At 46.9% G+C, this 23560-nt stretch overlaps 1 protein-coding gene across 1 annotated transcript in view; it reads right to left on the reverse strand.

The window, feature by feature from the left end:
* Positions 1–23560, reverse strand: part of Pcsk6 (proprotein convertase subtilisin/kexin type 6) — a 188653-nt gene that overhangs the window by 130118 nt on the left and 34975 nt on the right. The window contains exon 2 of the mRNA XM_032893453.1: positions 11033–11137. Within this exon, the coding sequence (XP_032749344.1) occupies positions 11033–11137 (105 nt within the window). The remainder of the gene's footprint in view (positions 1–11032; positions 11138–23560) is intronic.

Raw genomic sequence — 23560 nt, forward strand, 5'->3', positions numbered from 1 at the left:
TTTGCATCATGATAAGGCTGTGAGTCTAATATACACCTGTCCTAAGAGAACCAGTGTACACAGGAAGTCTTCGTGGCAGTAGCCTTGGCCATCACTTCCCTCTAAAGCTTCACTGTGTGGTCTTTACACCAGATGCCTTACAGTGTCTGTGTGAGAGCCAAACCTTTCTCCCTGTGAGAAAAGTATGACAAGAGATAACCTGTATGTATTGACTCATCTTTCACATTCACAGGAAAGAAACTGGGAAAATAAGCCCTAAACTCAAGTAAACCTATGTCTAAGTGACCATGGCCTCTATGTTTGACTACATAGATTTAGGGCTGCTGTGGTTTGCAAGTATGGTAAAAGCTTGGTGGCCAGCCTGAGAGATAACATAACCTTTAAGAGGTAGGGTCTTAACTGGATTGTATCTTAGAGGTAGATTGCTTGCTTAGCATGTCCAGGGTTTCATCCATAGCACTGGGTGGGGTCTCACTGAAGTTATGTCCTTCATAACTTCTGTGGGGATCTTCTGTGTTTTGAGGGAATACTGCCCTGGACCTTCCTCCGTGTCTTTGTTCTCCAGCTGTGGAGAATGTGCCTTCTCTGCCCTGTTTCCTTTATGATGTGTGTTGCCGTCACATACACCAATAGGACAGTGGTTTTCAATCTGTGGGTTGCCACCCCTTTTGGGGGGGGGGTCAAACAACCCTTTTACAGGGCTCACCTAAGACCACTCAAAACTATAGATATTCCACATCACAGTTCATACCAGTAGTAAAATTTCAGTGAAGAAATAGCAACAAAAATTATTTTCTGACTGGGGGTCAGCACGGCATAAGGAACTGTATTAAAGGGTCACAGCTTTAGGAAGGTTGAGAACCACTGCAATAGGACCAGGCAGCTACGAGCGACAACCTCCAAAGTTGAGCCAAAGTGAACTCTCCTCTTTAGAAATCAAACTAAGTTACTAAAGCAATGGCTTCCGGCATTCTCATAAACGAACCATTAGGCTTTGCTCCCGTTCATCCCTCATCCATTTTTCCTCTGTAAGCTGATTCATCTCAGGTAGTTGTCATAGTGATGTAAAGATGAACAAACTTCAAACAGTGGTCCAATTATCCTACGCTGCCCTACAGCTACCTGGACAGGGCTACCTGCCCTGTCTCCCTTGTGTTTCCCTGTGCTAGACAATGCCTGGAAATCAGGTGGAGCTCATTAACATTTCCAGGCTGAATAAATGAAGCCATAACTCAGATTCTGAATATGAATTTGCTTCAGGCTGTATATAAGGAACAATCACAAACAGACTTTTTAAAAACATACTTCTGAATTGAAAATATGATTTAGAGATATGTCTATTGAGACGAGGTCTTACTATGTTGTATTTGCTAGTCTGGAACTCACTCTGTAGTTTAGGCTGGCCTTGAACTCACAATGTTCTACCCAGTCTGCTAATGCTAGAACCCAGGCATGCCCGCACTCAGCTTGGGTATTGACTACTGCATGGCATTTGTCTAGGGTTTGTTTGTTTGTTTGTTTGTTTGTTTGTGGAACATCAATAGTAAGTGAATTGGGGTGGGAGCAAGGCTACTGAACGTCACATCTACCATGCACCAATCCTGCAACCACAAACTGGTACAAAGTATCTGGATGTCTTTGAACTTGATTTAGACCTTTTTTCTTCTCTCCGACTCTGTTTGTTTCCTGCTAAGCCTATACCAGAATTACCCTACAAAGTTCTTTGCTCTGGGAAAGAATTCTAGGTATAGAGAAGGTTCCATATTCTCCCCAGGATTACACGAACAGTGGTCCTTGCACACAGCCTAGGATCCAGCACAGAGCCTTGCCCCAACTCTGTGCCTTGTTTTCCAGCACATATCTAACTTCGTTCTAGAAGTCAAGTTAAAATCCAGCCTCTCTGGACCATCCTCCTGTGTGTAAGATGAGATAAAAGTAGACACAGTCAGAGGAGCCCACACAAACAAGCAGAGACCTAGAGACAGAGGACAGGGTGGGGAGGGTGGGGGACCCTGAAGGGACTGCAGTAAACACCCTGCAGGTGTCAAGTGTCATTGATGCTTCCTCCTTGTTCATATAGTCCCAGAGGCAGCTTGAGCTGTTTCCTCTTCTGAGAGCCAGGGGCACACTGCCAGACTAGAAGCCTAGTTGACACACTGGTCCTGGGTGTCATAAGCAACAAAGGGCTGTTTTGAAAAATCCTCCCATGTGATGGTGTTGACAAAGAGAGCATAAAACTCTGCTTGCTTTGCTGTTGAGCCCTTTCCTGCCCAGAGGGGTTTTTGCCATGTCCTCAGAAACCCCAGCAAACTTCCTCAGGGAGCCCCCTTTCTGTAAGGGAACTTAGGGTCCATCCATGGCGTGGATAGAGGTAAGGTGACAAAGGACATTCCCAGAGTCCTCTGTACTGAAGGTTCCTACACAGAGTATCAGGGAAGGGGATGCATTACTGATAAACCTTTTAAAGCACTCAGAGGAGGCTCTCTATTGAATCCTGAATGGATTCTGTGCTCTATTCAAGATGTTCCTCACATCTCTCCTTTCCCTGTAACTTTTGGCTTTCAGAGAAGTATGCTCTAGTCTGTAAATGTAAAGGGACAAGAGGGACTGCTGTATGGTAAGGTAGCCTGATTAAACACCATTGCAAATCGGTAAAGGAAGTCAGAGGCTATGTTCCCAGAGTCTAGAAACCATCAAATCCCAAAGCCTTCCAACAGCGGGGGACAGCTGTAGGAAATAAACCTGGGTAGACAGTCTGACACCCTGCCGGGGCTTTAGTTTCTAAACCATAAATGTGGATGGGCTTGGTCAGAGGCTATCCGGAGAGATAGATGAGGACAGTGCTCACCAATGGCTGCACAGCCTGAGGGGAAGTGAAGCTGGGCTCCTGTCCCTAAAGGAGTAGGAGTCCTGGGACTTCTGGGAACCTTAGGGACATGCTTCAGGAATGGGCATGTCTTTTTGTTCTCCACAACCTTGACTGGGTTGTCAAAGGGACCTCATGCCCACTGTGATTAGGATCATGGAGCAAACCCTGAAGAGACAGACCTCAGCATCCCCACTTCCTCTTCTGTCATATACATCACTAAGACATAAAAGGAAAAGCAAACATTCTTACTAGAGAAAATCTTAAACATTAGAGAAACTGTGCTTGGTTTGCACCTCTATTCCGCTTCTCATTCTCAGATGCTATACACATTTCCCAGGAGACTCGAGGCCCCTTTGTTGATTGGAGTTCCATGGCTCTCTCTAGGTAAGGCTTTGGTGTTCCCTGTAGTATTGCTCCCATCTACCTGTCCCTACCTGGTCCCCTCAGTGTTGGAATATCCTGAGAAGACAGAGAGGTGCCACCACCTCTAGCTTCTCCCTATCTCTTGACTCTTTCCCCTCTGCCCTTCTCTTTTTGCCTCTAAAGAAAAAAAAATGTTGTCTGGTCACTTTGACAATTTAAACTAAGTTTAAACTACAATAATATGCTACGTCAGATCAAGGAAATGCAACTCATGGATTAAATGAAACAGTTGCAGGTGAAAACAAAGCTCAGGGAGATGAAAGGGCTTTCTATGCATGTGCAAGGCATGGGAGTGACAGCTGTCACCTCCTTAGAGGACAGGAGAACTGTTGCCATAGGTTACTGGCTTCATTTGAGCTGGTCTTAGCAGGATGCCTGAGCCCACCTGCAGTGCTACACTTCCTTTGCAAGGGCTTTGCAGGGAGGGGATGCCAGGTTGCTATGCCAATTGTACACCCACAACAGGAAAGCCATGACAGTAGACAGTGGGAAAAAGTTAGAACATAAAAAGTATTCTAATTCAGCCTAGAATCCTACCATCATCACCCTCACATGTCACCAAGGAGACAGGGAAGCAACCCTCCCCTCTACACACACACACACACACACACACACACACACACACACCCTGCTTCACCTGCAGCCACAGAAAAGCACTATAGAAGCCATTTCTTGAATTCCGTTTAGAAGATCCTGGCTTCACTGAGTGGCTATATGAGCAGTATGTCCGTAGGTACTTTGGGAAATTGAAGCTGTCCATCCATTCCTAAGTTACTTCTCTCTTTCTGCTAAAGGACACAGACAGTAGTTTCCCTGGGGCCGGTCACTGGCTTACAGTCACTGAAAACAGTCTGCAGCCACATCCCAGTTGGGTTGATTGTTATGGGTGAATTGTGTCTCCCTCTAGACCAGTGGTTTTCAACCTTCCTAACGCTGCAACCCTTTAATACAGTTCCTCATGTTGTGGTGACTCCCCAACCATAAAATTATTTTCGGTTTTAATTCACAACTGCAGTTTTGCTACTGCTATGAATCATAATACAAATATCTGCATTTTCCGATGGTCTTGGGCGAGCCCTGTGAAGGGGTTGTTCCACCCTCTGGTTGAGACCACACTGCTCTATCTACTTAATGCTAAAGTCCTAACCCCTGGTGTCTCAGAATGAGACCGTGGGCGCCCAAGCCCTCAGCCTCACACGTGTTAAGCAAGTGTTCTGCCACTGAGCCACACCCCAACCTCTGGAGACATTCTTTAAAGAGACAAATTGAGTTACAGTGAGGTCATTAGGGTAGGCCTTCATCCATTATTACCAATGTCCTCATATGAGATTAGCACACAGATGTGCAGAGGGAGTCCATGCAAGGACACGGCAAGAACACAGCCATGTGCAAGAGACCTCACAGAAACACCTAGCCAAAACCTTCTCCCTCACCTCCGGGCCTCTGTGATTGTGAGACGTAGGTAGGTGTCTGTTATTCCAGCCACCTAGTCTGTGACCCTTTGTCACAACAACTCTAGCAGACACTGGTCCACACTCCCCTAGTCTATCTATCATTTTGGATTCAGCAATATTCGATGAGGCTTTCCTAACTCAGGCTTTCACACGGGTTTTATGATCACCGGATGGGGGGGGGGGTGTGAACCACAATTCGTATCTAAAACATTTAGCTAGGAAGCAGTTGATATGCAAACGAAGATAGGTAGCCATTGTATGCAGGAGCCTGGTCTGCGAAAACTGAGGGACATTTCAATAAACATTTATTCCGCATCTGTTAGCTTTTACTGGGCGACTGCTGGGCTTGTAAGGGGACAAAAAAACAAAGGAGATGGAGCCTTGGCTCTCAGCTGCTTCGCCTTGTGTTGGCAAGGAATTGTGTTTCAGTGACCAAGCTCCTCTCCCCAGGAGAATCCATCAATCTGGCTGGTTTGCCTTCCCACTACTCTCCGTTGGTTCTAGCAGTCGTAGCACACACCAGATGTGCTCCCCAGCCCGTTCTAGAACTCAGAGATACCCTATGCAGCTCCCTGCCACTCCTGTTTCTGTCACCAACCTGCTCCTACGCAAACTACGAGTCGTGATTGCTGCTGCTCTCAGATACTGTGGTGCACATCCATTCCAGGCTAAATCTAGAACACAAACAACTGGTAGGGAGAGCAGACCATGCCCTGGGGATTTTGATTGAAAGACTGACTGGCTTCCTGGTAGCATGGGCATTTAGTGAACCTGTGCAAAGGCTCAACAGGAGTGAAGTCATCAGGGGCGGGGCAGGGGGGAGGGGAGGGAGGAGGGGGAGGGCTGACTACGAAGGCTGGTGTGGTTGGGCTCAGGGGCCATAGGAAGCCAAGAGGTGGGAGTACAGCCCATTTGGGACAGTGGCAACAGGGTGCTTCACAGGATCCCTTGGGAGTGGAGAGGTTAGCTGTAGGGGAGAGGCAACAAGGAGGCTCACTGGAGGATACCCAGGAGGACACTGTACTCCAGGTGAGAGAAATCAGGATGGGGACTTGGCAGTACAGGAAGAGGGCTGCCCCCAACCAGTGAAGCAAGTGGGGGAGGGGCAGCTGCCAACTCAAGCCAGAGAACACAAACTGAGGCTGTGAGGCCTTTGATGTCACTGGGAAGTGCCAAATACGCAGGTAAAACGATAAAATACTGTCTTTTGAAGTGCGTTTTAAAATTCAAACCCTTTGCCAGTTGCCGACAGCCGTGCACCTGAAATCAGTTGTGCGGTTCTGAAATATGGAGAGACAGCCACGAGCTTGTGGCAGTTGGTCTTCAGTACTGCCTGGGAAGGGTGGTGGTCTGTGAGACCTCCAGTCAGGGTGCTAGAGTGTTGTCCCCACCCATGTGGGCAGACCCATTACATAGTCCGTTGGCCCTGGAGACCACTGTGGTCACTCACTGTCCATGTGCTGCTATCTGCCAGGAACTCTCTGTTTGTTTGCTATCCGAACGGCTCTCACACACAAACCGTCAGATAAAATTCCATCTGTGGTTAATGGAAAGAGCTGTTTAAATGTTGCATCACTGCTGGAAAGAAACCCGAGCGCTGATTAGACTCTGGGGCAAAGTCCCATCGGGCTGAGCAGAATGCCCCCGAAATCACGCTGCAACTGGGAAGCATTAAAGCCCCGGCAGGAGGCACCAACTAGAAGGTCCCCACAGCCCGGAAGCAGGCACTGAAGCTCTCCCCAATAACATCTCCATCTTTCCACTTCCATCATCCAACTGGCCGGGGACCAAAGGAAAGGAAAGGGCTGAACTAGAGTCATCAGGCTAAAATGTAAGGTTTGGAAGACACGGGCAGCAGCGTCTAAACTATACGCCAGTTTGGAACAGAATCAGAACGCGTAATTTTTAAAAAATTTGCGAGCCTTTTCAGCTATTGGCCGAGGCTTCTGTAACATCTGCCCTTCTGCAGACGCTCAGCAGTAGGACAAGTTAAAAACAAATGGTCTCATTTTGCTTAGACAACAGCCTTTAGAGAAACCCCAGCGACCAATACCGCACACTGGGAACGTGTAGGTTGTTCTCCCTGTGATAGGGCTGACCAGTAAAGCAAAGCAAAATGGCCCCTTCAAGAGGAAATCAAGCAAAGGTGAATTAAGAACATACAGAAGGGAATAGCTCTGCAGTTAAGAACACCGACTGCTCTTCCAGAGGACCTGAGTTCGGTTCCCAGCACCTGCGCATCGGCTAACAACTCCAGTTTCCGGGGATCCCATGCTCCTCTAGTTTCCACAGGAACTGCATGCATGTGGTTCAGACAAAACATCCATGTACATAAAATAATACATATTTTATGCGCCAAGACAGTGATGACCTAGAAAGCCAGTAGAGGACGAGTGTCCCTGCCTGGCAGGGAAGTCACCAGTGTATGTGTCTGTGTGTAAACAAAGACAAGCATCTCTCCTTCGCTGCTTTGTCTAGACAAATGTACACTCCATCCGTTTTATACGATGTTGGGGGGGACTGTAAATTCCATCACTCATCAAACCGCTTTGAGACAACAGAAACCGAAGGTAACTGAAATAAAATACCATCTGTATTCGACTGGACTTTATCCTAAGCCCTATAACATCCATTTCTGGTTCGGTCATTCCAGCACATGGGCAACTACATTCCAATGTCTCTGAATTACTTCAAATCATCTTTTCCTTTCGTTAATAATATTAATTATGGACCTTCCCAAGTGTAAGGGTATCATAAAAGGCTAATGGAAGGAAATGGTTCTGACAAGGGACAATACTAAACAATTCCGTGAAACAGCCAATTTCATCAAACTGGAAATGACTAGGTGAAGTAAAAATTCATCAGGCGGACAGCGGACTCATTTGGCCTGCCAGCCAGACTATGTAAACAGAGGTATTTCATTTGCGGCTCAGAATTCCTAATTGGTCTATATGCTTTCCCTGGGGTTGAAGCTTTAATTAGAACTGAGGGAGAGGATAGGCCAATGGCTGGCATGTCTCAGGCAGGGCTGGGACGGTCAGGCTTTTCACCTTTTTCCTCTTTCCTTTTATTGGCGAGACACTTTGATGGCAGCCCTGCCAGGAACCAAGAAACTAGGTAAAAGGGGTTTTTATTTGGAAAAAGTTAACTGCCAGAGCCTTGCCCTAGGAAATCTCTTCTTCCTTCTGCTTACTTCAGGATACAACTGCAGGGTATGATGGCTCATGCCTGTAACGCCAGCATTTGGGAAGCTGGGGCAGGAGGCTTGCCATAAATTCTAACTCACCATGGGCTACAAGGTGGGTCTAGGGCCAGCCTGTGATACAGAATGAGTCCCTGCCTCAAATAAAATGGCACAATGAATCCCTGGGGAGCACTGTGGGGAGACCCAAACTGCACACCCCAACGTGAATCAACAGACCAGCTCAGCTGCTGGATTCAGGCAGGATTATGGCACCCAGCCACGGGAACCTCTTGGAATATGTCCCTGCCACCCTGCCTTGTATGGCCCATGCATGAGCCTTCTGCCCCAGCATCACCCAGGCCTCACCAGTACGAGAACTACTGAACAGTTCTGCACCTCACAATCATACAGTTAATGTTTCTGAAAAAGACACGCCCAGCCAAGTACCTTAGGAAGCTTTAAAGCTCCCAGGGCTGGTGGGTCTGATCAGTAATCTCAGCTGCTCAAAAAGCTGGGTTGGGAGGACCAAAAGTTCTGCCAAGGCAAGTTATCTAGACTTTGTTTCCTAATAAAAAGTACAAAAGGGGGCTGAGAACACAACTCAGCAGCAGAATCACTTGCTTATTATGTAGGAGGCCCTAGGTTCAAGGCCCAGTACCTGGAACCCAAACAAAACACCACTAAGGTTTAAAACAGAAGCAAAAGCATTCTCTGTATGTCTCCTAATTTGACTCTATTTGTCTGAATATCAAGAAGCAGTTTTTAATTCATGGAAGACCCTTTGAAAGGGATTGGGGGCCAAGTCTCTTATCAAAGATCTCCCATGTCAGAGCATTCTCCACACAGATACTTGTCCCAATGTTTAACTCCCTGGGAGGGAGGAATTTGAAGATGCCGGGCATTTCATATGAAGAGAAAGCATGCTGTCTGTCTTTACAGGACACATCAACTGCTCCCTCAGAGTGAAACTGTAGCTGGGTGATGTGGTGCTAACTTCTTTCTTAGCTTAGCCTTTCCCCTCAGACAGGCAATGGCTCATTTTCAACTCACAAAAGCCACCACTGTTCTTCCATGTTCCGGCTGTGCACTGGCCCCCTGCTCTCCTTCTCTAGGCTCTGAGGACCAGCTCTCCTCGCTCTTTACTGATCACTCCCATTCTGGAAGTGTGAGCACCTACGCTTATGACTCGGCTTCCTAAGGGAAGGGAATGCCCTCGTTCCTCTGAAAAACGTTTCTTCATGCTCTGTGTTGTGACCACAAGTAGATATAATTATAACCCTATGTAATTAGGTGAGGTGGCGTGCTTTAAAATGCCCAGACACATAAAAATCTACTAATAAACATTAGGTTCCTTTCCCTTGTGGAGGGAATAACAGAATTAGCAGAATGTCCTTTATCTGTATCTTTATTTATTCATCTATTCTTGTGTTTATCCATCTGTTCATCTATCTGCCCGCTAACCCACCTATTCATCTACCCAAGCATCCATCAGTCATGTATCCAATCCACTCATCCATCCCTTCATCCGCCTGTCCACCCATCCATCCATCCATCCATCCATCCATCCATCCATCCATCCACCCACCCATCCATCCTCTAACCCACCAACCGATAAAATGAATTCACAGATACATTCAGGATCTCTGCCTTCCACGGTCCGCTTATATGAGTCGGAGCCACTTCAACTACATTCAAACCAGAATGCCCACAGAGCGATGGCCCAGAGTAATTCAACCCTGTGTCCAGGGACGGACTGATTCTCTCCCTTCCCCCAGCTCTGATGAACTGGGTCAGTGAAGCCATGATGGTCAGGGGAGTGGTTTGTGGCAACATCAAAAGCCTGCTCTTCCACAGAAACTATTGTAAACTTTCTCTGGAAATGGCTGAAATAATTGTGCGCGCCAGACAGGCAATGAGTTCAGACTGGCATTTCGAGCATTGCTTTTAAGATGAGATGACTACTATGTTTAAAACCATAGCGGCCATCAATGGCCACACCTCCTTGTGGTCAGCACTGTTTCTCACACACACGTCCTTTCCCTTACAGCTCGTGCTGTGACCGAATTCGTTGCTTCATCTTTGGCCAGCTCTGTTGCCCGCTTCACTGTCCTTGCTGGAGGCAGAAGAGGCCACACAGCAGGCATTTAAAAAGCACCTCCTGAATAAATGAACCTGTGAAAGGCCCACCAGCCTGTTGTGCAGTTGTAATCGTACCAAGTATCCACTGACGGAAGTTTGCCAACATTAATTTCGAATGTAGGTAGAAAGGAAGTATAATTTACTGACCCAGTCAACATGGGTTACATGAAAACTTCGAACTAATTTACTTAAATCTGAAAGAGATCACATACATTTTTTTAAGAAAAGAGTCATACTTTACTGCTCCAGTATTTCAGTCAGTGGCAACCATTAAGATATGAATCATAAGAACCAGAAAACTTTCTCTCTGCCTGATCACTAATTTCGTTATTAAAGATTTGTTTTAAAGGTTTGGTTTACTGGTAAGAATCATACATAGAGGGGCTGGAGAGATGGCTCAGTGGTTAAGAGCACCGACTGCTGTTCCAGAGGTCCTGAGTTCAATTCCCAGCAACTACATGGTGGCTTGCAACCATCTATAACGAGATCTGGTGCCCTCTTCTGGTGTGTCTGAAAACAGCTGCAGTGTACTCACATACATAAAGTAAATAAAATTGAAAAAAAATCATACATACATATAACATATATATACATATATATGATGTGTATGTATATATATAAATATAATAATGATTGCATATTTTTAAAATTAAATAAACTTTTATAGTCTTGGGGGGCAACCCAAGGTCTTGTGCATGCTTGGCAAGGGCTCTCTACCACTGAGATATCCCCCAAGCCCTACTGATTTTTAAGATATTGATAGATTTCAACATTTTAACTAAAGTCAAGACTGTTAAAGATACAAGAGTTGAGAGCATTTAGTGGATCTGACATGTTGTTCTATCTCTGTTGCCTTTTATCCAATGTAAATACAGAAATTAATTTTTGAGAATAGAAACCCATTATGGTCCACTCTGAGGATGCTTGAATACTCAGAAAGGAACCCTGCCTGGAGGCGTGTACCTGTGGGTCCATTCTGAGGAAGGTGTGGGGGCCCCTGCTACTCAAGGTTGATCTCTTGAAGGTCTTGCTGTGGTAAAAATGATAGTAATCGTCCAGATTTCCAATCTGCAAAACAAGAAGCAGGTTACCATTCTCTAAGATGCCTCAAAGATACTTCAAAAGCCCTCCTCCCCACGATTCAGCTTCCAGAGGAGACTCCCTCCCCGGCCTCCTGCCCACCTGTGCCTCTGGCAAACATTCAGTGTTTAGGGACCGGAAGGACAGCTTGGATAGTTCTTTTCAGATAAACAACCCAAGGTAATGTTTCTGAGGAAGCATACACATCTCGTTGGTTAATATTGTCTAAGTTTATACTATTGTGGCCAAGTTTTTTTGGACACGAGATAGTATTTATTTTGGGTCAAGTATCACTGAGATAGTGAAGTTACTGTCAAGTCAGGTCCACACCAAAACATTCATTGTAAACACTCCCCTTCCTCTCCACACCATGAGTAAACCAAAGTCTCTAGAATGGACACTCACTCTCAAGTGAGTGCATGGAGGAAGCCAAAGAAAACACATGGGTCCACCTGCCCCTGGGGACCGTAAGAGGTCAGATGAGAACACGCAGCCCCTAAGGCGTCCCAATTTTCCATTACGTTGAGAGAGGTGCTGACTGCCCGTCTTCAAGAAAGGTCGATGCTCATGGCCCCCCTGTCATGTGGACTTGCCCAGTGTCAAATGACTCTTGATTGCGAGGACGTAGCTTTCGGAGGCCTGTATCCTAGCTGTCAATGGCTGCGTTACATCACTGGTTAGCCCCTGGCCTCAAAAGCAGTGTTAGAAAATGCAGGTGGACTGAAGTTACCACAGACACCTCTCAGCCACCCGAGCGTCTGACTCAAGAGGGACTGTGGAATAAGTGGGCCACCTCTGTACCCACCCATGCTTTCGATTACAGAGTTATGTGAGGACAACTGAGGTTGAAACTGTTTAACGGAAAATGCCATCATATGTAACCCGTGTCTTATCATTGCTCTATTCAGTCGGAGCTGTTATCTCCTACCGTGCCTAACTTCCAAGCTAAACTTTATTGAAGATATGTATGTATGGGGGAAAGTACTGTGAGCACATCTGTGTCAATGCATACACATGGTTCATAAGTACATACAACATATACTCTAGTACTATCTATCTGTACACAGCATGTATATACACTACTGCAGTTCTCCTCAGAGCGATTTTAGATGTGATGATTTCACACAGAGAGTTTCATCAGATTAAGTCTTATCCAAACCCTTGCCGCCATTAGCCATGTGGCTGGGAGTAAGGATGCTCCACCCCTGGTCACCTCGATCCCTTGTGAGCAAAATGGGGATAGAACGACTTACCCTTGGACTCTTTGGTTTTATTGATTCCTCTTCAATTTAACTAGGACTAAAGTTTACCCAGTAAAACACTGCTGACCGCCCCATCCTCACAACCACTCTGTCAGCTGTAACCTGTACATGCCCAACAGAGATGACAGTGCAGAGGAGAGACCTGGGGGGCCTTAGAGTGGTCGCTTTCCCATCTTTGGTTAGGATGGTAGACAGAGCATACGAACACGGTTCTGCTGGGCGCTTTGCTGGCCTCAGCTTTTTTTTTTTTTTTTTTTTTTGCTAGCCAGCCTGGCAGTGCCACTGCTTCCTGTTCTTGCGTTCAGGAGACAGCCTGCTGTTTTTTAAAATAAAGCCCTCACTCATAGGGACTCCACAAGAAGACCAACAGAATCAACTAATCTGGACCCCTGGGGCTCCCTGAGACTGAACCACCAACCAGAGAGCATACATGGGCTGGACCCTAACACCCCACCCCACACACACACACACACACACACACACACACACACACACACACACACACGTGCAGATATGCAGATTGGTCTTAATGCAGGTCCCCCCAACAACTGGAACTGGGCTGTCCCTGACTCTGTTGCCTGCCTGTGGATCCTTTCCCCTGACTGGGCTGCCTTGTCTGACCTCAGGGGGAGAAGTTGTGTCTAGTCCTGCAGTGACTTGATATACCTGGGTGGGATACTAAGGGGAGGGTTTCCCCTTCTCAGAGGGGAAGGGGAGGGGAGGAGGATGTGAGAAGGGCTGTGTGAGAAAGGGACAGGGGAGGAGAAGGGGTGCTGTGATCGAATAAAAAGCGAATAAATAAATGAATTAATGGGGAAAGATAAACAAAGCCCCTCCACTTAAATTTGTTCTGGCATATTCTGTTCTTACACACAAAGAACTTCGACCACGGACACAGTCAAATGTCACCTTCTTGGTGCCAGGACACTTGGGTGGTGCTAACAAATGACAGCTCTTACTGGGTACTGGGATTGGCCCTCTGGCTCCTCTTCAAGGCCCCTCCATGTCCCTTCAGGTCTGGGGTGCTGTGGATTGGGACAAATCTGGCTGTGCACAGATCTTAATTCCTTCCTGTTGGAAAGCCTGCACTTACCCTCTCTGGGTTTTCATCTCCTGTAAAACTCCAAGCACCACTTTGCAGGACTGACTGCTTCCGGACCTGAAGGGGATTCCTATGCCTGTGAGGGGCTCCGGGAAGGTAGTAAGTACTCAGTTGCAGCCAGTGATCTGCAATTCTGGTTCTCTGCTCATTTTCTGCTTCAAGACACATTTTTTTGGCCATGGCAAACTTCACTGTTTCTGTCTTGTACACAGGCACTTTTCATGCAGGTAAATCTCATTGCTCACTTCCTCAAACGAGTGAGCCAAAGACTGCTAGGGCGAGCATGGTAGACCTGTTTCTACCAGAGAATTGTGGAGACTTACTAGACAGCAGCAGTTAGTAAGTCTGCTAATAAGCAGTCGCTATCCCTGGTGGGTGTCACATAACTATTGGTCTTTTAAGTCTATGCATTTAAGCCAGTTCCCTCTTAGGGAAATAGGTAAATGGGTGAATGAAATTTGCTAGCAAAGGGAAGGACTCAATGCTGAACCACCAGCCATTGAACGGAGACCCTGGAGGCCATTCAGGGAAGTACTGGCTTCCACATAGCTGAGCCAAGCCAAAGGAACCATCCCTTCCCTTGATACAAGTTCCAAGGCCACCCAGTCCCCTTGTCTCTGGGCCACTGAGATCATCCTTAGAAATGGCCTTAGAAATGGTCTCCAATGATGAGCTGTTCTCTTGGAAGAAGGAAAGGAACAACTGGTCCCCTAATACTAAGTAGGCAAGTGGCCTCGGGGGTCAGCAGTGTCCAACACTGCACCTGTTTGGATGCATGTCTAACTCAGCAGGGGGGTTGGGTTCTACTGCAGATGAGAAGGGAGGACCAGCCAAGGCATCCTCCTGCCCTTGAAAAGCTGGCCTGACGACTACTTTAGTGGAGCCGTGTAGCATCTGTCCTTTTGTGCCTGGCTCATTTTGATTAGCATCATGACTTCAAGGTTCTCCATGTTGTAATATGTGTCAAGACTTCCTTCCTCTTGGTGAACATTGCATTGAATGGATATATCCATCTACATGTAGACGGACACCGGTTACTCCTTCATTTGGCTATTGTGGATGTCACCACTATGAACAGGGTGTGCCAATATTTGTGCATGTCCCTGCTTCACTTCTTTTGGGTGCATTCCCAGGTCCCGCTCCTAGCATTACTGGACAGGTCACACCCACTTGTTTGCTTAGGTAGCCACTTCGTGTTGCTTCTCCTTTGCTGTCTCAGCTCCTCTTGGATTCTCACCTGACCTGCCCCTGCAGCACTGACTCTAGGATGCACTTCCTAGGCTTGGAAACTCTTCTTTCTGACCTCCTCAGGCTGTCTTCATGAGGAGAGAAGATAGGACACCAGGGTGACATGTCCAGACTTGGACAGAGTCCCTCTCAGGGATGGGTGCACTCTCTTAGCTCAACCAGATGATATCTGATTGGCTGTGACCCTGACTCAGATAGTCAGAGGGACTCATTGCTCTGTGACTCTGACTCTCTCGGCCTCAGTCTTCCCATTTATAAGATGAGACCATTGTATGAGGAGACTGAGGCCCCAGTGTTATATGGGAGGGGGAACTCCAAATTTCTGAATTAGCAACACCACCACTCTGTCTAAAGACAAGCAAAGACAGCTAACAATAAAGAACATATCTACACCCAAAGAAGACCTAAGATAACTGTCATTCTTTCGGCATATCTTCAGGGTCAAAATGGCAGACGTAGACGTGTAAGAACATAGGAGTCTCCTTCCCAAGAACATGGGTGGTTACTTGAAGCTACTAATAGCACCAAACCCCAAAGATAATTATGATTTTTCCTATACATACATACTCACATTACATTAACTAATATAATTAGGCATAGAGTTTAATAACAAAATAGAACCACAACAAATATAACTATATCTACTATATAATATATATACACACACACATATATATATGTATGTATGTATGTGTATATATATGTATATATGTAAATATATATATAACTTTATCTATTTGAGGGCAAGTTACATATGAAATGTATAAAGTGCTTTGCAATTCTTTATCTAATGTCTTTAGGCTGTGGTATACTGTGGGTAACTACAACTATGAAATGTAAGTCCTCAGACAATGAGGGGCTCCTACAGACAGAAGAGGCAGGAAGCACAAAGCCTTTTCTGGAAGAAAATGGGTGCTGGGGACTAAGCACTGAGCCTCACATAAGCTAAGTATGTCCCACTGAGCTACACGCCCAGCACAGAAACATCTTATCTTGTTTGACACTGACATTCATAACAACACAGTTCCTCGGCTATCTGTCTGTCCGCTTCTCTGTGTGTGTATCCTGGGTTGTCTCTGGGTCATGGGCTGGGACAGTTTATGCCAGACCCTGACTCTGCTGCTATGGCCTGTGGGCACGATCCTGCACACCACCTCTCAAGCCCGTCTCTGAACAGTCCATCACTACAGAGATGCACTGGATGCTACAAACACGTCCATGCACAAGCAGAGGGCAGCTCCTCTCCCCTCCCCTGTGTGGGAACAGGAGAAGCCAGCCCCACCAGACCTATGTCCTTTCTGTTCTGTTCCACTCTACCCTTCCCAGGACCCCATCTGCTCTTCATCAGCAAAGCTGCCTGCTGCAGCAGGAGGCACTGTACCTTAAATCCTAACATAAAAAAATTCAATATGTTCTTTTCTCCTTTCTTGCCCATGGTATTTTCACAATGTGTTCATTAGAATCAGTCTCTCAGAGCACTATCCAATAAAACAATCTGCTGAATATCAAATGCTCATGTCTCGCTACTCAACATCAATATGTAACTATATACATTAGTTGATAAAATTGGTAATATCATTAAAACATCATTAAAGGCCTTGCTAAACGATCTCAACCGGAACACTGGAAGAAATGAGATCAAATACTCCTCACAGAGAGATGAGGCAGTGTAGTTTAATTCTCCCTGCCAGGAGGCTCTATTAGACATTTCAAGATGCTAGGTAATATAGGTATACGGGTCAGACAAGGGAGGTGCAAAGGGAGAAAGAAATTGGGAGCAACTGCCCTATTCAGTCCCTCTTTGGAGCTCAACTTGCCCTGAGTGAACCTAGGTCAGCAGGTAAGCATCAGATGGCCACGCCCATCCCAGGCAGCAAGCTCCAAAGTTCAGATGAATTCACACCAAGCAGGCTAGCTGTTAAGTCTAATGTCATCTTGCAGATAGGGGAACTGAGGCATAGGGATCTTCAAGACCACGCATCATGTTAATAACACAGCTAGGGTTCTTAGGCATCAAACCTCTTGCTGCAATTAAAGACCAACAACTGCCACGGAGACTCCAAAAACCCGACGTCCATTCTCCTCCATTCTCCGTAGGAGGTTCTCCATGTGGGACCCAGATCTCAGCAAGTGATGAGCATGTGTTTCCAGGTATAGGGTCAGGCATTAAGCTCAATGGTATATTTCCAGTTTATGCCTCTGTGTGCATGTATGTGGGAGTGGATGGATGGATGTTCAAGTTGTACGAAGACCTGTTTGTTTTGCTGTGTATGAGATATACTAGTATTAAAATATATACATGAATATATGTTTATTATATACATTCAGATATGCAGATTTATAAAATATGTGTATGTATTTAGATATACATGTGTTTGTGACTATGTATATATGTATGTATATATGAGTGTGTTTTACATATGTATATGAATGTGTAGGAATATGTATACATAAATATGTAAGTATTCAGGTGTGTGGATACGTGTGTGTGTGTGTGTGTGTGTGTGTGTGTGTGTGTGTGTGTGTGTGTGTGTGTATTTATGCAGGGCTTGTGACCAAAGCCCAGCAAACCTTTGACTTTCCCATAACCATCATATCAGATGGGTTGCTGGGCCCTGGGTCTATGGCTCCCCGCCGTAGTATACTTCAAAAGCAGGCAAGAGCTCCAGGAAATCTGCTGGGAGTTGGGTCCGACCTCAGATGGAGTTTCTGGGTGCAGAGGCCTGGGTGGTGATGGGGCTTCTGGGTTTTGGAGCAAGACAGAAGCTGAGCCTTGCTCAGGAGGCTGCTAGCTGTGCCCTTCCTCTTCCACCTCTATCCCCAGGGCACAAGTCAGGGCCAGTGGCTCCTTAGAGCCTCCTCTCCCTCCACCTGGATGGGTCCTGAGTACCCTGCATCCTCATGGGGGACGTTGAGAGGCTGGGTCACCATACTCTCAGCACCTCTGTCCTCAGGCTTGGCACAGCACAGGAGTCAGCAGACGACTCTCACAGAACCAGAGTCACCCCTATTGCTTTGCTCCCCTCCCCCTCCCCCAAGTCTGCTGGTCTCCTGAGGTGCTCCACAGCGTGGTAGAAGGTACCATCCAACCTTCTCAAAGCAACCCCTTAAACAGCCCACAACCTCATCCCACCGGGCAAGCCTTGGACGGGGACTAGGCCCCAAGGTGCTGTGCTGGCCCCTTCATGTCTTCAACATCACCACACTGCCATGCCAGCCACCCAGCTCCTCACCTATACCGAGCCACCTCTCTTGTTACACATACTGGCCTGTGCAGTTCTCATTGCACTTATACATAGACCAGGGAAAGTTGTTGTCCAGAGGGAGGACTGACAGTTCCTTCCCTTCAGGACACAGCTGTCCTTTTACCCTCTCCCAGACTGTCCCCATCCCAGGACAGCTGTGAAGCTGGAAACCACTGTGCTATGGAGCTGAGGGACCAATTGACTGCTGGTGGCCTGGACAGACATAGCTTCTGTGCTATCTGGAAGGCGAGGGTCCTCCTCCACTCAGGCGGCTGGAGTTTACTCATGGGGAGCACACCTCACAGATGGGAGCACGAAGACCTTCCAGAGCCACGCAGGAGAGGACCTGAGGAGACCGTGAGAAAAGCATCCGAGCAGACTCCAAGCAGGGTCGGAGCGGAGTCTTGAGTTTTTATTTTAAGCACAGCACTTACTCTCCTGTTTACAGAGCCCAGGGTGGGCTGCGAGCAGGAGCTCACCCCGTATTCTTCAAGACAGGGTTACTTGAAGGAATAAACGGGGAGTGACAGTCTGATCGACCCATGTCTGACATGCAGCAGCAGAGCCACTGCTGGACACCAACATCCACCCCAGATGAACGGAGTCTTCCAAAGTTCCGCCAGCCCCGGGGCCAGAAATCTGGCTCGGCAGAGTTGCCTAAATGAATATTTTGGACAGTGTGGGAAAACATCATCCCACCTCCCTAGGCTTGAGCAGCTAAATCTCGCCTGAAGGGACCAGCTGATAAGCAGCCATGGGAATGTCCCCTTTCAAGGTCTCCACACGAATGGGGAGTAGAGTTGTAGCTTCTGACTGAAAAACCTTCCCTTTATCTCTCCTGCAGCCTGCCCTTGGCTGGACACAGATGTCTCCAGCCCTCTCTGCAGCAGCACGCTAGCTTCTGGAGCTGCTGGGCTTTCTTGGGGCTGACATCTTCCAAAGGCCTTGGCTTTCTGGAAGAGTCCATGTCTCCGTCATGGTCCCCTGGGTTCAGTTATATAACGCTATTGATCCCAGTTGGCCTGCTTAAGAAAAACACAACTAATTAGAGCCCGTAAAAGCCTACACACCAAATTAATTCTGAATTGCTCTGGTGACTTCCTCCTAAAAGTGTTATAAATAGAGATGGCCACCGGGCCTATATTTAGCCCGCGCTGGCTACCTGGTATTTATAATTAAGGAAGTCCAGAGGGACAGAATGGACATTTTGTTGTTTTTTTTAAAGCACTTTTTTTACAAACTGCTTCCCATTTCAGTCACATATACACACAGCCACATTCTGTTATTGCAATGATTACAGTCCCACCCGAGTTAAGATACTGCATGATTTCTCAGTCCTCTAAAATTATGTTCTTCAACACATACACACCCAAACAGTGCAATTAAGTTGGTCAACTTCCTGCAAATCCCTAAAAAAAAAAAAATAATAACATTAATTTTGATTTTGTAGACTTCAATTTCTTTCCCTTGAGCGGCTGAAGCAAACAGCCTCGTTTCTGATGAGGAAGCCTGACTTACGCACTTGGCCAGGGCTCACACGGCTCACGGCCACAAGCATTCTGCAGCCTTTATTTTGAAGACCTCTTCTCTAAAGACCTTACCAGTTAAAGGATTCTTACTGGTTATGTGAAGTTCCTTATTGTTCTTCACTCCTAATGCCCCCTGTGCATTCACTTCTGTCTTGTTTTTATTTGATTTTAAAAGTAATACATGCAACCCTTCCTCTCCTGAAGTCTTCTGACAAGTGTCATGAGAGTAGGGGCATGGCTTATGTGGGGAGGGGACAAAAGGGTGGCCCAGGGCAAAGCACTACTGCTGGAGCTCAGCAAGTGAGGAAGGCATCCCTACTGGTAATGGAAATCCTGGGGAGTCTATAGGCAGAGCGGCCTACTCTAGGCATCTAAAGATGAGCAGGTACCCAGCGTGGGGATGGAAATCAAGGAATACATCAGATGGGTAAGCCACAGGGGCACAGACCAATGCATCAGTACTTCAGGAAGCCAGATTCCCAGCACCAGAGAAGGACGTACATGCAAGGCAGAACTCTGAGAATCCTTTGGTTTAGGACTGGAATTAGCTGTCCTTGTAAACTGTTTTCAGTGCAGATAGAGAAGTAAACGCATGTGGGCTATGGTTTGGAAAAGTGTCATACAAAGGCCCATATGCTAAAAGCTTGGTGGCCAGCTTTGGGGAGATGAGAGAACCATTGAAAGAGGTGGAGGCCAGTGGGAGGAAGTCATTGAAGGACAGCCCCTGAAGGGACCCAGAGTAGGACCCAGTGCCTTCCCTGTCTGGCTTCTTGGCTGCCACAAGGCAGGTAGATTTGCCCCATTGTACACTCTCAGCAGGACCTACTGCTTTGCTACAGCAGCAGGGCTCTGGGCTGAAACCCTACACTCGGTAAGACAAAATGAGACTTGCCTACTTTTGTCACAGGGTCAGAGCACCGTACGTGAGGTAGACACAGATGGATGGTCCCAACCAGTCCCCCCCAGCCTGAGAGCAACAGGACTCCAAAGCTACAAGGCCACCGAGAGTACAGCCCTCGGGGCTCATGCATACCTTACCCTAACTGAAAAGAACAGGGCTCTGTGGGCAGTGGCTGGTTCTGGGCTCATAGATTGGCAGGAAGCAAGCAAAGGCCCGAAGAATCCCAGGGCCATTTGAGGAGGATACAGAGGCCAGATTGAAGGGCACCCACTGACCAAGCCGGGCACAAGACATTCTAATGAGCTGCTTCTAAAACAAGAAACCACGAGCCCCTATAGACAGGGATAAATCAATAATAAAGTCAAGCTTTCTGAGGAATAGCGGCTATGTTTCATACAGTTTCAAAGTAATATTAAACAAAATACAATTATGAAGGCAAAAAAAGACATTTTACAGTGTGAATTCTGATGAAAACTACCTGGGCCAAGTGACCGACATAAGTATCACCAGAGAAGTGGTAAAATGTGAACCAGTGGCCGTGGATGTCTCAGGACGGTTTGCCTCCTCCATGCTGGCGTTTAGCCCCCAACTGTGAGGATTTAAGATGGTGGAAACCCAAGCTGATGCTTACAGACACCTTCCAAGGGTGACTACAGTTAAATAGAGCTCATGTGGGGGAGGCCCCATGACTTGCTTCTTGATAGCTTTATAGGAGGAGGGGGAGACACCTCAACATATGAACATACTCTTCCTGTTTCCTGCCGTGTTAGGACAGCCCGAGCCAGCTTGGGACCCTGCCAGCAGGGAAGTAATCATTGGTATGGGCCCTTGACTTTGGACCCCGAGAACCATGAGCCAAAATAAACATCTTTTTCTTTATAACGTACCCACTCTGTACTATTGTTATTAGCAACAGAAAACAGGCTAAGATGTGGTCAGGGGTCATGGCACAACCAATGCCTCTTCTGTAATACTTCCATCAAGACCTGGAAAACCCAACTGGAAGGATGTTTCTCGAAACAACTGCTGGCCTAATATGTAAAAAAAGGAGTTAGGTCAGGTCATGAAAGCAAAAAAGAAAAAAGAAACCTAACAAATGCTCAAGTGAAAGAGATTGTGAAAGGGATTGAACAATCATGTCACAGCCTCCCTGTAGGCCACACTGGAACCTCAGGCAAAGGAGAGATCAGCAGCAACTGAGCTGAACTGCAAATTTTAATATTTTGTTCGTGGGTTTTCATGCTTTAATTGTTATTATTTGTCTTCACGCTGGAGTCCTTTGATACCCCCTTCACACTGTGCCCTTCAGCCACATGCCAATCTCATCCTGCCCTACGGCCCACCCTGCTAATGAGACCTGCTTAGCAAACGTAACCCTGGATCTGAACAGACTCCTTCTTTACATGGTGTCGGCTTTCTGTCACTACAACAAAATATCCCAGGCAGTTCATCTGCAGAGAAAACATTTGTTCTGCCTGACAGTTCTGGAGGTCATCATCCACAATTACGTGGTCCTGGCTGCCTGTGATGATGGGGGACACACGTGGCAGAGCAAAGCACTCATCTATGGGCAGAAAGAGAAAACCCAGAGGAAGGGATTTGGCCTTCTGTGGGCCCTGGGAGGGTATGCGCCCACATCCAGACCCACCCCTCGAAGGCTCTACCTCTTCCCAATCAGATCAAGCTTTGGAATCCAAGCTTCATTCATCCTCAGTGAGGGCCACCGTTGGATACCTGAGGACAGCCAGGCTCACACATGGGGACAGCCCTGCAGGTATCTGTTGCACTTCTATAGAAACTGCCCTTGTTTTTGTGACAGGTGCCAGAGTGTTGGGGTTGATGAGACCAAGCCAGCCACAGTCTTCCCAAGAGCACGCATTATAGGATTCTATCTCTACCTCTCCTGGGAGCTTGTGATTGGTTTCTATTTTGTTTTTACATTTTATTCTTTCACCACAATAAAACAAAGCACCTAACTTCCCAGTTCCCTTTCCCAGTGAACACTGTGGTGATTTGACTGAAAATGGCGCCCATAAACCTAATAGTGGCAGTGCCACTATTAGGAGGTGTGGCCTTGTTGGAGGAAGTGTGTCACCGGGGATGGGTTTTGAGGTTTCAGAAGCTCAAGCCAGGCCCAGTGTCTCTCCCTTCCTGCTGCCTGCTGGTCAGGATGTCAAACTCTTAGCTAGCTACCTCTCAAGCACCATATTGCACTGGCCATGCTTCCTACCATGACAATAATGGAAAACCTCTGAACTGTAAGCCAGCCCAATTGTTTGTTTTTAAATGAGTTGCAATGGTCATGGTGTCTTTTCACATAAAACCCTGACTAAGACAAACAGTGAAAATGGGGACTAGCCACGCATGTTAATATTGAATAGCCTTTGTCACATGGTGAGTTCAGAGCCAGCCTGGTTTACTGGATGCCCTGTCCCAATAAACAAACAAACAAATAGAATTCATGGTCTAGAAGACAAAAGCTGAAAAGCTTCAACTCCTGTAACGTGTCTCTGAGCCCCTCTCCATCTCCATGTTGTAAATGGCAGATGGGTTATTTGAATTGCATCACCATTCCCTCCTCTAACCAAAGCGGAACCTGAAAGGCCCTGGAGTGTTGTAGAAGAAAGAGGAAGAAAAGGAGACTTGTTCCAAAGGAGATCTTGAGGCAGGGAGGCTGCAGGAGGTATGGGCCTGCCCATGTCCCCAGGTCTGACCACCTCACCCTTTGTTAGGACTCATGACCCTTCTATAGGACATCCACCCTGCAGCTGACCTACTACTAAGGATGGGGTCACACTGAGTCTGGTCTCTACAGTTAGGGGAAGCGACTTGAAACCCAAAGGGCCCATGCAGGGATGCTGTGACAGGAGCAGGGTTCTCAAACTCTCCCAAGAAGCCAACATTCAGACTGTACATGAATTTTATACCAAGTTTCTAACATTAGTGCCTCACTTACACATTACCATGATGGTAGAACCTGCCCCTGACGTGTCTGCAGGTTGTCAGTGGCCTGTGATCTTGGCAGCTAGCAGTCAGGACACAGGTTCACACTTTCCTGCCTCTAAAAGGCCCCTGTCTACTTTTGTTTCACCAAAGGAAGAAGAAGCAGGGTGACGATGGCCTT

This window comes from Rattus rattus, chromosome 2, assembly GCF_011064425.1.
Source record: "Rattus rattus isolate New Zealand chromosome 2, Rrattus_CSIRO_v1, whole genome shotgun sequence".
NCBI lineage: Eukaryota > Metazoa > Chordata > Mammalia > Rodentia > Muridae > Rattus > Rattus rattus.